This window comes from Leptonotus elevatus, chromosome 19 (genome assembly GCF_054856555.1).
Source record: "Leptonotus elevatus isolate MCC_2025b chromosome 19, RoL_Lele_1.0, whole genome shotgun sequence".
Classification (NCBI taxonomy): domain Eukaryota; kingdom Metazoa; phylum Chordata; class Actinopteri; order Syngnathiformes; family Syngnathidae; genus Leptonotus; species Leptonotus elevatus.
The window spans coordinates 1,869,486-1,884,404 of NC_141257.1; the positions used below are offsets into that span (position 1 = coordinate 1,869,486).

Consider the following 14,919-nt stretch of genomic DNA (forward strand, 5'->3'; position numbering starts at 1 on the left):
TGATTTAACATGTGTGTTTTCACATTTGTTCATTTTTTTTTGTGGGCTGTGAAAAGATACCATTCTGCATCCATTATGTCTTGTATGTCATTGTCAATAAAACGTTTTTAAAAAATGTATTATGACAAGAAATTTGTAATTTTACAACAGTATCATTATAGAGAAAAAAAAGGCAGGGTTTAAAAAAAAAACAAGCCTTATTATATTATATCATTTCAAAGATGACCAGGAAAGGTGAGACAGTTCTGAAACATTTATTCCCAGCACATGTGCTTCTCGTGCACACACCACAAGCAGAATCTGAACATGAAGAGTGGTTACCTCGCTCGCTCGGACACACAAACACGGCCCTCGTCTCGTCATTTTCCAAACATTTTTACGGCGGAGGGTGACGATGACGGACTACCGACTACACGCGCACACAAAAGTTTGTGAGTTTTCAGTGCAGGCTTGGTCTCATCTCAAAAAAAGTCGAACGGGACAAGACAGGACGGGACGACGTCTGACGTCTTCTTCCCGACTTCCACATGCAACATGTTTTTCATAAGCACAAAAATCTCAAATCAACACAGGGGGGGGGGGGGGGACAACAACACATGCACATTCACACGTTTCAAGAGGCAAACGCTTCGCCTCCGTTTTTTGGAGGCTCGACTAAAAACTACACAGGATGTGCATTTTTTTTTTGTTTTTTGTACTAAGGAGTTTTAGGCTCACACTGAAAAGAAAAAGTATTATACTGACAGAATTTCATCACAATTGTTTTCAAGAGAGAAAGCACACACAATTTGGGTAATGCACTTTGTAATAAAAAAACATGTTTTTAAGTGTATATTTTAGGAAAATCACCGGAAAAAAAGTTAGAATCCTTTGAGATTGTAATTTAAAAAAAACGTCTTCATATGAGAATAAAGTTAAATTTCAGAAAAATGTGTTACGAACAATTTTTTTCTTCGATAAAATAACTTGCATTTGGAGATTTTTAAAGGATAAAGTTTCAATTAAAAAACAAGTTTCGTGCTCAAACAAGGAGTTTATGGCACAAAAAATCTTATTTTAAGAGTTTCCTCCCCTTTTGATTTAGTTATTTTTCTGAAAATTCCCAATTGACTCAAATTTTTTTGTTGCATTTTTACAAGAAAAAATACGTATTTTTCTTCCAGAGTTAAAATAGTAACATTCGGAAAATATAACCTTTTTTTTCTTTCCTGAGAAAAAAAACTTATTTTGGAGAAAATCTTTCTAAAAGGCTTTTTCTAAAAAAAATGTTGCACTTTGTGCTCTCTTCTCCGTTTTTAAATTCAGAATTAAGTGAGAATTCTGAGAATAGAGTAAAAATCCTACTAAACTTTTTTTTCTCTCTCGCTCTCTTCACTGGCCCTAACTCTTCCGTAGAATAAAGTTACATTTCAGAAATTATTATTTTTGCAATAAAATCACTTTTAGAGTCCCGTGAGTTTTTTGCTCAATGAGTTTAGTGCGCAAAAAGTCGTACTTCTTTTTTTCCCCACTTTTATGTAGTTATTTCTCTCAAAATTCACAATTGACTCCAATTCTTTGTTGCATTTTCACCCCAAAAATATTTGGATGTAGGGTAAAACAATGATGTATTTTTTTCGGAGTTAAAAATAGTAACATTCAGAAAAAAGAAATTTTTGGAGAAAATCTTTCAAAAAGATTTTTCTCAAAGAAATGAGTGCACTTTTTGCTCTCTCCCGACTTTATTCTCTTCGTATGATTATCATTTTCTTGTCAGTGTGGCCCAAACATTTGAGGATATTTTTGTTGCTCTTCACAAAAAAACAAAAGAAAGAAAAAGGACAACAATCCCGAGAGAATGGACGTGGAGCTGCCATAAAGTCTGTAGGATGCCGCCGACCGACTGCTCGTGCAACACAAACAAAACAAAAAAAGTGGCCGCTCTCTTTAAAAAAAAAAAAAAAGTATTTTGGTCCGTCTTCTGGGGTGGACCTGGTCGAAATCAAAGGGTTTGGGGGAACACAAAGCGGCGAGTAACAGGCAGCGAGAGAGGTCACACAAAAATGATTGAGACGCACGTCCACATATTTAGTTTGCTGAGCGCAGCTGGTCGAGAACATTAAGACAACAACACCGTCCCGCCTTCTCTCGCTCTTCTCAATCAAGATGGCGAGCAAAATGGCGTCCGACACTGGCCTGCGTAAAATACATAAAAAACCGAGACAACAACAAGAACAAACGAAAAGCTCTCCAGCCGTGCCAGCACCTCTTCTCCTCTTTCTGCGTTTTCAATATGAAACAGTGGCCACGTCCCCCGCATGTCAGATTCTAACATTTTTACACGCCTCTTCTCTTCGCCGTCCATCCGATTGAGAGCAGGGAGGGGAGGGGTACGAGGGTTGCTAGGGGGGGTGGGGAGTAGGAGGAACGTGCAGGCAGACACGGACGTTGGGTTCGGGTGGTGGTGGTGGTGGTCCTGGCCTTACTTCAGGATGAGATGGAGTCCTTCGCCCTGCTCGTCTGCAAGAAGAGCGACAACGGCGGCGTTCAAAGTGTTGTCGGCGTCGCTCGGAAAAGTCAAGACTCACCTTTGACGGTGCTGATGACGAAGCAGCTCTCGTCCGTCAAGTTGTACACCATCTGCGTACATCGTTATTATTACTATTATTAGGAAAAACAGAAACCAGGACCATAACTGCCAAAATTTGAAATAAATAAATAGATAAGAGTGAAAATGAAAACGGATATAAAAAATATAATTAAAATCCCACCCCCCACACAAAAAAATAAATAAATCCATAAATAAGTAAAAACAAACAAACATAAATATAAAAATAAATGTGGAAATACATACAAAAATAAATATATAAATACAATTAAATATCAAATAAAAACGCTCTGCTCTCACAATAATTCATTTCATGCTGCAGACGCTCTGGCAGGATAAAATGTTGTTCAAATGAGGGGGCGGTCCTAAACGTCCTAAACGTGCAAACGGCCTTACAACGGTCGAGTGAGCGGGTCGGTCAGAGCGTTTTTATTTATCGATTTATATATATTTATTTTTTTATTTATTTTCGCATTTATTTTTTTAATTACATTTTTTATTATTGTATTTATTTTTTACTTTTATTTATTTATTTATGGATTGTTGCTTATATTTCCATTTATATTTATTTTTTGAAATATATTTTTAATATCCATTTGTATTCTCACATGTACTTATTTTTAATTTTGGAAAAGCGGCCCGAACTGGATGCAGTACAAGATTTGACCAGTGGGTGTCAGACGTATTGAAACAGTACCTGGTCGCTGAGCAGGATGTGGATGCCGGTGGGTCCTTGTCTGTACACCTGGTTAATGGTCCCCAGCGGGAGGCCGCACACGCCGGCCATCTTGCGGATCAGCTCGGCCGCCGTCAGCTCCTCCAGGTACAGAGCGTGGTAGACTGTCACGGCGGCAAAGAAGACGTGCGGTTGAACTCGTGCGGCGTGTGTCAGCGTTATGAAGACTCCAAAAAGTGTCCTACCGTGTAAACTTGGCGAGACGCCCTGTTCGCCATTTTCGCTGGCGGCGGCGTGTCTCTCCAGCAGAGGGCTGTGCTGAGGGGATTCCTGACACACGTACACGGTCAAGCGGGGACGCACGGACCTTAACGCACACACAATGTACAGCACTGTCGCTAAATGAGGCTCAAAGATGCGATCGCGAGCTCAGAGAGGTGAGGTGAGAGGACGCACTTTGATTTGAGTGCATTGAAGAGTCGGATTCCATCTGCGGGACCACAAATCTGGACCAGGTCGTCCCGGGTGAGCTTTAACAAATCAGAACCTGAGCAAACAAAATGAGCAAAGTCAACAAGCAAGCATTTGCGTAACATGGAAATTCTCATTGAGTGCATTGATGGAGTCTTTTTTTGTTTTTGTTTTACATGTGGTAAACAAGCAGAATGAAAGGTTGGAACATGTTTACTGGGGCTGGCTATCGATTCTAATTAACTCAAATCGATTCTATTTCGACTCACGAGGGTTTTCGTTCGATTCAATTTCGATTTTCCCAATTCGATTCAATTCCATCGATATGGATTCATGATGGAACATCAATTCTTCTTAAAGATCAAGGGCATGATTAAAAACTCCACAAACACATTCCAAATAAAATTTAGCAGAGGCCGGAAATGGTTCAATAATTGTACATAAAGATTCTGAATGGTCTTAAAGTGCAATAAGTCAGGTCTTTCCTTAATGTAAGAAAAACTTGTAAATTCATGTGAACAATAAATTTCAAGAAAACAGTAAGACGTAAAAAAATAAATAAAAATGTGCCTTTAAAATTCTATTTTCTTAGGAATTTATGGAAAAAAAGAGATATTAAAATAATTTATTCATGGTTTTATGAATCGATATCCGGCTCAAAAAGGAAAATCGATTCGATTATTCGATTTTTTTAAACCCAGCCCGAATGTTTACATAAGGATTGTGCCAAAAATTCAACACCATCCAAAACAACACGACCAGAGAGCTCAAACCTGTGTGTGTGCGTTTTACCTGAGAAGTGAGTGAAGAGTCGCGCGTAGGAGTTGAATCGGTTTTTCAGCAGCCATTTTTGTGTGTCCTGAATGGACGCGGCGGGACTCAACTGCTGCAAGGGAGAAACCACACAAACATAAACACACACACAAGCGCACACACACACACAAACAGTCCATTTGGACAAACCTCTGTACTGGCATGGCCGCCGGGTTCCGCCTGGTGATTGGGCGAGGACGAGTCGCTGGGGGACAACGGAGCCGTCAGTCAGCGGCGCGTGGAGCGCGACGGCGGTGGCGGACGTCACGTGACACGCGCGCGGCTCCTTACCTGTCGGGTAGCGAGGAGGTGGTGGTGGTGGTGGAGGCGGTGGCGTAGGTGGAGAGGGGCGTGGACGTGAAGGAGGGAGTAGCTGCCTGGTTGGGGGCCACGTAGGCGCTGTCCGGCCACGGGGAACACTGACGGCGACAACAGTTTGCTCTTGTGAAAAGCATGTGCACATTATTCAACACCACATTTTGCAGTCGGCGTAAAATGAACATCAAATGCAAATTCAAATCTAAATGACCGTTTTTCTAAAAAGGTATTTGATCCCCCCCCCAAAAAAATATATAAATATAAAATTAAATACATTTTTTTTAAGTTAATTAAAATCCCAGATTTGTACAATTTCAGGACAGGGACGTGCCAAGATGGCCTCAAAATACGAAACAAAAAATCTGGGAAGTATAAAAACAAAAGCATCCAATTTTAGAAGACAAAAAAAACCCCAGTTAATTTTAAAAATAATTGAAGTGGAAGTTAAATAATTATTTTACATATTTTAATTACTTTGTTTATTATTTAATAAAAAAAAAACTTCTCCCAAATATTTAAATTAATGGACACTCAAAACTATCAAGTGTATTAAATTCATTATGTATAAACAAAAAAAAACACGTTCAAAAATAATAAAAAAACAATGTAAACTTTGAATATACGTTAAAAAAATAGAAACTATTTAATACACATACAAAATAATCAAATTAAAATACAAGATTTAAAAATGTGTGTATTTTTTATATTACAAAATGTACAATTAAAAAAAAAAGTTTTTAAAAGCTAACGTCTTCAATCAACATTACTATTACACTTGGAGCAAAAAAACAACAACAAAAAACAATTCATGCAAATTCAGATCGCCAACTCTGTAATTCAATGAATGATACTCATTTTCATCAAAGATCAATATAATTTGTGTCATGTCATCGTACAAACAATAATAGCATTAATTGCTGAAGTCCCTTTTTTTTCCTTTTTTTTTTTACTGTCACAACAATCATAAAAACACAAACGTGCCGATGAAACGATTTCCCCCCCCGATGTTGTCAACGAACCAAAATCGGACTTACGCTGCCTCTCTTGGCCAAGGAGTCGCCGCAGTCGGACGGGAGCGTCCGCTTGCTGGACTTCTTCAGCTCGTGGTCGCCCGCCTCCTCGATGATGGGCTCCAGCCGTGTCTGCTTGACATACATGCAGCAAGTGAGCCAGGAGAGGGCGCTAGCGAGCGAGCGAGACCCGACCCAAACTGAACTGACCTCTGACAGGATAGTGGTATCGTACGAAGGCTGGTACTTCTCCTTCTCCTGAGCGCTGCGCTTCTCCATCTTCTCGCGGTCCGTCTTCTGCTTGCGGTCGGCCCCCTTTGGCTGAAAAGGACAAACAATGAAGACAAATTGGGTTTGGGGGGGGGGGGGGGGGGCTCTTGTTTATTTTGACCCAGAGCTGTATACTCTAGTTCTTACAAAACAAATAAATCACAGCATCGAGACTACCTTGAAGACTTTGATTTGGCAGGAGGCCGAGTGCAGGTGCTCGGCGTAGTCGCCGGCGTCCCCGGGTGCGAACGTGTCAATCTGGATCCTGAAGGGGACGCCCTTCTCGCCGCCGTGCTTGCGCGGCGTGAACTCGGTGCTGATGCAGTGAACCTGCGAAGCCAAAGCCGGAATAATTCGACCAATGACGCTCGTTCATCAAGACATACAGTGTCTTCGTAAGATTATTTCAACGATGCATTTTTAAACACATTTCAAAGAAATGTGGGTTTAAAATGAATAACAACAAATACATAAATAAAATCACATTAACTGAAAACAACCAATTAAAAAAAAGATGACATGTCATCAAACAAGACATACTTAGATTACTAACCATCCATAAATAATAAAGTCATCATAGTTACTTTAAAAATTAAAATATATATATTCGTTAATTATTATTTAAATTCATGTACTGATAATAAACATTTTAAATTAATTAAAAAAATTAAGGTAAATGAAAAATAATTTCCATGATCTTTTTTTACTTGATCAAAAGAAATACTGTATCAAGATATTAAAATGAATTAAAAGAACCGAAAAATTTATATAAAAAAAAAAGCAATTTTAAAACAAGAACAAATCAAATTAAACAGACATTTTTCTATTTGTTTAATCTCTAACTTTTGAATTCATACAGTGCATTTTTTTATGACATGAAATCAAAATGTTATAATTTACCCCCCAAAAATGAAGTCATCTGTATTTTCTAGTTATTCAAAATATGTGATAGTTATTCCAAAAATATTCCTGTGAAGTAAAAAAAAAAACACGTTGATTTAAAAAAATCCTGGAAGATATCAATCAAAAAAATTATACAAATATGGAATTCGATCTATCCATCAAAATTCATGTAAAAATGTAAAAAAAATAATATATTTTTTAAAATCTAGTCAATTGTGAAATAGATCCAAAATGTGTGTTCGACCTGCACGAAGACGGACGCTCTCTTATTCAAGTCCCACAGGAACTCTGCAGCGTTGAGCTGGGAGGGGTGCGTCTTGGGCTCCACGATGCCCACCGACATGGGGATATCTGTCACGCACACGCACACATTTACAATCACAACATCCAAATACGGATGCTGCCGCAGCGCGCGGTTACCAATATCCAGTAAACGGTCGCCGGGACGATTCCACTTCCATCCCTCCAGCTGCTGGTGTTCCGTGTACTGGAGCCGCCGGTCGTGGAACACCACGCGCACTGTGCTCTGCGCACAAACGCAAACGCACACCCAGGTTCGAGAAATGACCGCCCGACCCTGCGTGGCGGCGTGCCCCTTACCTTCACCATCTTGTTGGTGAGTTCCGGTAACTCGTCGGGCTTCCGGTTGTCCAACATGCGCACCTCGTAAGACTGGCCTAAAAGACAAGACGAAAGGCCACTCGTTTATGTCGACGCTAGCAGGTGAGGTTGCGTTGCTATCGCGTGACGCGAAGATGACCTTGGTTGAGGTACGTGAGCGTCTCGTCGTGCAGCTTGACGGCGGGCGAGGTGGCGGCGCACAGCACGTACTGGAATGGAGGGTTCTTGCTCTCGCTCTCGAGGGGGAGGCTGGAGTCTTCCTGCTTGAAGATGGGCAGGGCCAGCACATCGCTGAGACAAACGGGAAGGAAGGAGACAAGGGGGGGTCAGCGAAAGCCGAGTAGAACCGTTGAACTTGATTTGGGGGCTAAGCAGGTGTGTGCGCCATTTCACAAGAGTTTGAACGTGATTGGTTCATTCTGAGCAACAGTTGTTCAAGGGTGTGTACACTTGTGCAAGTGCATTACCGCCGCACTCGTTTACTCGTTATTTGGACTATGTCCTAAAAAAGTTTCAAATGTATCTTTTTTTTTTGCATGAAAACATTTGAACAAGGGTGTTTAGACTTTTACATTTACTGTACAATAAAATGGGTCATTCATATAGGAAATATAAATATATATATATAATGTAAATGTCCAAATATGTGAGTTCATGGGAAAGGTGGCGGGGGGGTTATTCATAAAAAAAGAAGCTTTTTCAAAATAATTAACAAAAAATACACAAGAAGGCTAATAAAAAAAATTCTAATTATGTGAATTGACCAACATATTTTTTAAATCAGAACTATGTTCAAAAAATGCATATTTTAATGAGTAACAAAAAACACTAAAAGAAATCCTGACTTGAATCGTTAAAAAAAAAAGTAAGCTAATTAATTTAAAAAAATCTATCAGATCAATATTAAATAATATATATTTATTTTACTAACAAAAAATTTGAAAAAACATGATAAAAATTTACAAATAAATCGCAAGAAAAGAAAGGGAAAAATTACATGATGTAAATTAACAAATATTTTTTTTTAAATCAGAATTATATTCATTAAACGCATATTTTAATAAGTAACAAAAAATATTGAAAAAAATCCTGACGAATAAATTACAAAAAATAATCTAATTCATTAAAAAAATCAATATAATTATTATTTTTTTTACTAACAAGAAATGTTGAAAAATATAACTTCATTTTAAAAATCTGAGTATCTCCCAAAAATATTTCCACTCATGAAATGCTAAAAAAAAAAAAAAAAAAAATCTTATGTAATAATAAAAATCAACTCAAGACTTAGCAGATTGAGTGAAATATGTTTTCAAATAAACAATTCCTGCATGACTGATTGTGTAATGAAAGAAATTGTTCGTAGAAACGCTTTTCAACCGAACATCCAATGAGCAGAAGTGTGTCCATGCCATTAGAAAATAATTGAAGGCTTCCCACGAACTGGCCCTCCCACCTTTTCCTGAAACCAACAATCAAGTGAGGCTCATCAGTCACAACCAGAATTAACGGAATGGATCGTGTCCCATTTTAGGACAAACCATCGATCACGCCTCACCGCCATTATCTATGCATGAAGCGGGAGCGAGAGAAATCAGCGAGCTTGTCCACAGATAACCCAAGAGCTTCTTCCGTCCTCTTTTGGGGAATTTTGACACCGACCTAACGTCGCCCGTCTCGACCCCTCACCCAAACGCGGGTTCGAAACGAGTCCGTCAAACGCCGGACGAGATAAACGCAGCTGCGGGCAGATGGTGGAGGGGGGGGGGGGCGGCTGATAAGGACACGTGTGTGCGTCAAGCAAATCATTAACACGCTAACGCAGGAGTCCCCAAACACCGGGCCTCGGACCGACCCGCGGGCTGGAACCCGGACGCACAGACAGCCGGAGCAAAAAAATGTTTCATTGATCGGCAGACTCTGAAAGTCGTCACGCTAATTGACGAGAGGCTGTTGACACGTCTGCGACGAAGGTGCGTCGAGGAGGAAGGAACGCTCAGGAGGGAACTCAAGGAACTCGTGCGATGATAACAATAACAGTTCTCGGGTGTCTCGCTGGACTTTGAGGCACACGTGCTAGTCCACCATATAGCGGATCCAATTCATAAATTAGTTAATAATAAGACCACTTCCCTCCACGTTTGCTTGCGTTCGCCTTGATTGTCGCACCCCAGCCGACACCCCCAAAGTCCCAAAACAAAGAACAGCCACCGAACCCCATCCCCAAGAGAAACACAAAATGCAGTGAGGGAATGCGGGCAGCACTAGTAAACCAACTACGTGTTACCAGTGAGGCACTAGTTGACAACTGTGTGCTACTAGTGACCATTATTTATTTACTAGTCGAGCCACTTGTGGCATGCTTGTATGCAATTAAACCTTACTCGTAAACGGCTGTGCCCAACTAGTAAACACGGTCACCAGTAGTCCTGCACACCACTAGTTTTGCCTCACAATGGGCAGAAATTTGTGGAGAAAAAAACGTTACTAGTCAGAAAACACTTGTTCCACTGACATGGACAGATGATGCATATCAAGGATATTGGGAAAATGCTCCAAGGGCTTTATGGAGGTGACACGTGCCTACTAGTTGGACCTGATAATGTTGCTAGTATGGCAAGTAGTATACTAGTAGGGGTAAAAACGTTACTAGTAAGTCACAGTCGTACAGTGAGGGTAAAGAGCATATTTAAGCAGGATATCGACGATGTGGAATAAATTCTCCAACGGCTGTCCATCGTGTCCACGCCGTCCGTTGGGGGGGGGGGGGGGGGGGGGGGGTCTAACCTCATGCTGTAGGCTGCCGCCCCCAGCTCCTGGCCGATGCCCGACAGGCTCGCGTCGAAGTCGTGCACCAGCCCCGACTCGATGGTGGCGTCGTCGATTTTGAGCACCCAGGCCATTGGCCCCAGCTCCTTGTCCTCGGCTTCCACTTGGGGGGCCGCCAGCTTGCTACCTCGGTTGGGGGGGGGGACGAAGACGACGAAGACCGGGGGACGCGAGGACGAGGAGGGGAAAGAGGAGGAGGAGGTAGTCCGCCCGGCCTCTCTCTCGGTGAGGGAAACTTGTCCTAGCTCGCTCGCCAGGCGAATCCAATCGAGACGCAACGTATCTCCATAACGCTCCACTTGTAGGGGGGCTACATTAGTTCTTGGGTGGGGCGGAGCAAGTGCTCGTCCGGGGCCGCCACGATGTGAAGTTTAAACCCTCGAAATGACGGTCGTGACTCGGATGAAGAAGAAGGCGAGGACGGCGAAGCTCACATGCTAACAGTGGCTAAGCTAGGCTAAGCTAGCTCCAGGATAGGGACGCTTCCTCCTCCCGGGCTGGTTTTGCTTCTTGTCACCGACACACACGCTCCCTCGTCGGCCAAACGGTCTTAACTCGTGGAAACCAACCAGGAAAGGGGGATATGTTTGCGGATTATTCCAACACACAGCTGTTGCTACCTAGCGGAGCTAACTAGCACCAACTTCCTGTCGCGTTTGAGTCAATGTCCGGGGTCCTAGTCGTACCGCCCCAGGTCTCGCCAATCACCAGGCTGGCTCGCAGCCCTCTCCTCGCCGCCGCGGTCCTTGAGCCCAAACCCGAAGAGACGCGCAGCCGGGCATCAACATGGCTCCCACGGCGTCCGCCCCGTCTCTCGCTCTGCGGAATCCGCACTGCAAGGTGCTGCCCCCCCGCTGTACCCTCGCCTGCCTCAGCCTCGGCATACGGAGGGGCCCGCCAGCCAATGAGCGTGCGTCTGCTGCGGTTGCTCAGCCAATCAGAAGCGTCTGTGCTTCGGTCATAACGTCAACGACGGCCCGCCCCCTTTCCTAACGATAACACTTGCAAAGTTGACAGCGGATCCTTTTTGAGAGTTTTCTGTCATAAACATATTATTTCTCGCAAATGAGAGCAACATGTCGACAGTCGGACTCGTTGTGTATTTTAAACAAAACGTGACAAAAACAAGATGCAAAAAAGGACAAATGGAAAATGTGACTATACCGTCGGTGATTTCCGTCGCGTCGCTGCTGCAACGGTGCGCGGAAGTTTTCGGTGCAGGACTGCCAGAACAACATCGTGCCCCGTCCAGTCCCGCGGCAGTGGCCTCAACTCCCCGTAGCTAACTCAAGCCGGCCCGGTACGGAGGTCCGAACATGGGCTCATGACAGCGTTGGTTGAAAGGGTCCACACAGGTGCTTCTGCGGGTCCTTGCTTCTGGTCAATGATTGATGCGAGCGGACCATGGACGAGGCATGCGGTCAAAGTGTGGAGACTGAGGGGGGGAGACGGGGGGGGGGGGGGGGCAGGGGAGGGGACGATGTCCGTGCTATTTTAGCTCAGAGGGGCAGGGACACCCGCTTCGTTGCATAATAAGAAGAAAAAGAACACACCCGACAACAAGCAACTCGGCTGTCTCCCTCGAGTCATGTTGTTAGAATTTAATTTAACACATTACCACATTTTAAAATGTATATTTTTTTTACTTCAACACTCTTACGTAACGCTCAGATTATTACAACTCCCCCCCAAAAATCTCCATACCTTATTAAATAAATAATAATTTGACCACTCTAAAGTTTTAACAATCTTGGAAAAGAATATGAGAAAATGTTTGATTGAACTTATTTTGATGGCCATACATTTGATTTAAAAGGGGGGGGGGGGAAGTTATGTTGGTTCATGGGCAAATGTCATATGTCAAATAAGGCAGGTAATAGGAATGTATTAGGTCACACAGAGCGTCCATCCGTAACAAGTGTTTTTTGTGTCGAGAATAGCGAGTTGGCATACCCGGCAAGCGTAGTTACTTGTTTACAGCTGCCGAACTGTATCAAGTTAGCAAAGCGGGTAAAAGTTGGCCGCATGTTTGATATTCACTTTGGGACCGTCCACAAATGACAAATCACCATTTTTCAATCTGACTGCTGTAGTAGCTGGAAATGGTAAGACCTTTGCATACTACACATTCAATTTGGCTAATATCGCTCCTTATGGAAAAACTGGATGCTGTAATTGTCAGAAATATTTTATTATTCTGATTGCTGTATTAGTTGGCAATGGTCAAAATCAATCAATCAATCAACCCATGAAGACTGTGAGTAAGCAAAGAACCCTAAAACGATGATGATCTGTACAAGTTCTTTATTGTATTGTAAGCACGGCTTTGGAAAGACACAGGACAAGAGGGGGGAGGGGGAACGCAAGGTAAGACAAGAGTGGACAAACTAGGTTACATGACGGCAAAAAAACAAAACAAAAGACAAGCCAAAGTGACGTGTTTGATTCTGTAAAAGAATAAAAATAATCTACAAGTGTAAAGAGAGCAAGGCTGAGACAGGGGGGGTGGGGGGGCAAAAGTGAAAAATAAAAAATGTGCACACCCCCATGGAGGACTATTTGGGATATTCCTTTTTTCAATTAAGATACGTATCCACTATGTTGTCATTCTGAAAGGGGCGGACATTTTGTTCACATTCGTTAAAAAAACAAAACAAAACAAAAAAAACTGCCGGACATTTTAGGACTCGGATAAAAGAAACCCCCCCAAAAATAAAACGGCGAGTCATGCATAGCCAAGCACGTCTGCTTGTGTACCGCTTATGACTTTTATTATCTTTTGAGCAGGTCAGCACCTTTTGGACTCAATTATTATCATCATAACATAAAACTGAACGCCAAGAGATCCTTTGAGCCAATGAGAAGGCAGGAAAAGGACGGACATTTTCTTCATCATCCTTAAGTGACGGGCAGTTCCCCCTGGAGGCCGCACGAGGGCGCCACTTCCCCTATAGGCCATCTGACGGCGGCTCGCTGCCGCTGGAGCCCGACTGTGCACGCTTGATGTACAGGTTCAGCAGCTTCAACTGAAAGCACAACAACAACAACAAAAATTGTCAACAAAAGGACTTTGATTTGGAGCGTCTGACGGCTCATCGTCATGGGAACTGTTTTTATTTTTGCAAGGTTTCCACTTTCTTTTTTTGTGGCTTGATAGGACTGTCATACCAACTCAGCTTTTTTGTGAAGAAAAACTTTTACAATTACTGCTTTTATTTTGATAGGTTTCTAGTTTTATGATGCCAGGTTGCTGCTTCCTATTCCCAACGGACATTCAGTCCAATGATTAGCACTGGAACGCTTTTACTTTAATAGCTTTCTGCTTGTACTTTGCTACTTCCTATTCTCATAGGATTCTGTGACCAGCTTTTTGTAAACAAAGGACCTTAAATTTATATCTGTACTGTAACAACGACGTACTCCATTTTTAGCAATGGCCTGCTTTTATTTTGAAAGGACTTTTGACATGGATCACTGACGGGTGTAATCCCCCATTTGGCGAATTGTTACTGGTGGATTTCTACTTCCTGTTCCTGCCTGACCTTGCTGCTGGAGAGCTGACTGAGGTGCGGCTTCAGGTCCTCGCCGATGACGGCGTAGAGGGCCACCAAACAGAAGACGCAGGCTTTCCTCACGCTGCTTTCAGAGTTGTCGTAACCCTGTTGACCAAAATCCTCATTAGTTGGCATTTGATTTTGCTTTCGGAAAAAAATATTCCGCCCCATTCCGCCGTCACCTGTACGAGTCCCGGCACGATTTCGGGCAGCAGTCCGCCGAGGCCGTCGCGTGGGATCCTCTCCACCACCTTGGTCTGCATCTTGATGGCGGCCAGGTTGACGGGGTAGTCGGCCGACTGGATGATGGGGCACAGGACCTTGATGCACTGCTCTGGGCTGATGGACAGCGCCAGCATGGCCGCCGTCTCCTCGGCCGCCCGTACCACCTGCGACCAACACAAGCACACCAATTACAATTGGAGAGTTTTCCCTGCTATATCGTGGTTTGTCGTTAGTGCCCCTTATTCCTGACCTTAAAGCAATTCTTGAAAGCTTTTGACATTATTGCAGGCGGTTCCGAATTTAGAATTGTGTGCCGTTCAGCGCAGTACCATGTTGCGACCAACGTGCTGAGCGGCACTGAGCTGGGACATTTAGCGCTATAAATGAGGTCCTCTGTATGCGATTTGTTTACCTCCTTGTGAGGGTCCTTGTGCGCCTCCAGGGCCTTCATGATGGTGAGCTCAGCGTAGTTCTTGAACCTCCACGGCTGCTTGCTCAGAATCTCCCGCAGGACCCGCAGAGCCAGCGTGCGGATCACGTGCTGGAGGGGGAAAAACAGGCAAACAAATCACTTGACAATAAATCAGAAGAACATTTACTTTAATTTATTGAATTATCAAAATTAACTATTAAACATATTAC

General features: G+C 42.9%; 2 protein-coding genes across 15 annotated transcripts in view; both read right to left on the minus strand.

Moving 5' to 3' along the window:
• Positions 1–238: 238 nt before the first annotated feature.
• On the minus strand, positions 239–11,894 carry ubp1 (upstream binding protein 1). Of its 4 annotated transcripts, none has more exons than XM_086062662.1 (16): positions 11,663–11,894; positions 7,809–7,960; positions 7,649–7,725; positions 7,469–7,574; positions 7,293–7,399; positions 6,323–6,475; positions 6,086–6,196; positions 5,900–6,010; positions 4,839–4,966; positions 4,698–4,752; positions 4,527–4,620; positions 3,720–3,810; positions 3,509–3,630; positions 3,285–3,427; positions 2,568–2,619; positions 239–2,499 (listed from the first exon to the last, which is right to left on the minus strand). In XM_086062662.1, the coding sequence occupies exons 1-16, from the start codon at positions 11,734–11,736 to the stop codon at positions 2,462–2,464; spliced, it is 1,614 nt and encodes a 537-aa protein (XP_085918788.1). In that variant the 5' UTR covers positions 11,737–11,894; the 3' UTR covers positions 239–2,461. The 4 variants fall into 4 exon arrangements, with proteins under 4 accessions (XP_085918788.1, XP_085918787.1, XP_085918786.1 ...); XM_086062661.1 differs by lacking the exon at positions 11,663–11,894 and adding an exon at positions 10,457–11,402 and having other exon boundaries at positions 4,527–4,617; XM_086062660.1 differs by lacking the exon at positions 11,663–11,894 and adding an exon at positions 10,457–11,400 and having other exon boundaries at positions 5,900–6,007.
• An 891-nt stretch (positions 11,895–12,785) lies between these two features.
• Positions 12,786–14,919, minus strand: part of clasp2 (cytoplasmic linker associated protein 2) — a 41,245-nt gene continuing 39,111 nt past the window's right edge. For all 11 annotated transcript variants that reach the window (XM_086062652.1, XM_086062650.1, XM_086062651.1 and 8 more), the window contains 4 exons: positions 14,690–14,818; positions 14,235–14,441; positions 14,041–14,157; positions 12,786–13,524 (listed from right to left, as the gene is read on the minus strand). In XM_086062652.1, the coding sequence (XP_085918778.1) occupies positions 13,447–13,524; positions 14,041–14,157; positions 14,235–14,441; positions 14,690–14,818 (531 nt within the window). In that variant the 3' untranslated portion in view covers positions 12,786–13,446. The remainder of the gene's footprint in view (positions 13,525–14,040; positions 14,158–14,234; positions 14,442–14,689; positions 14,819–14,919) is intronic.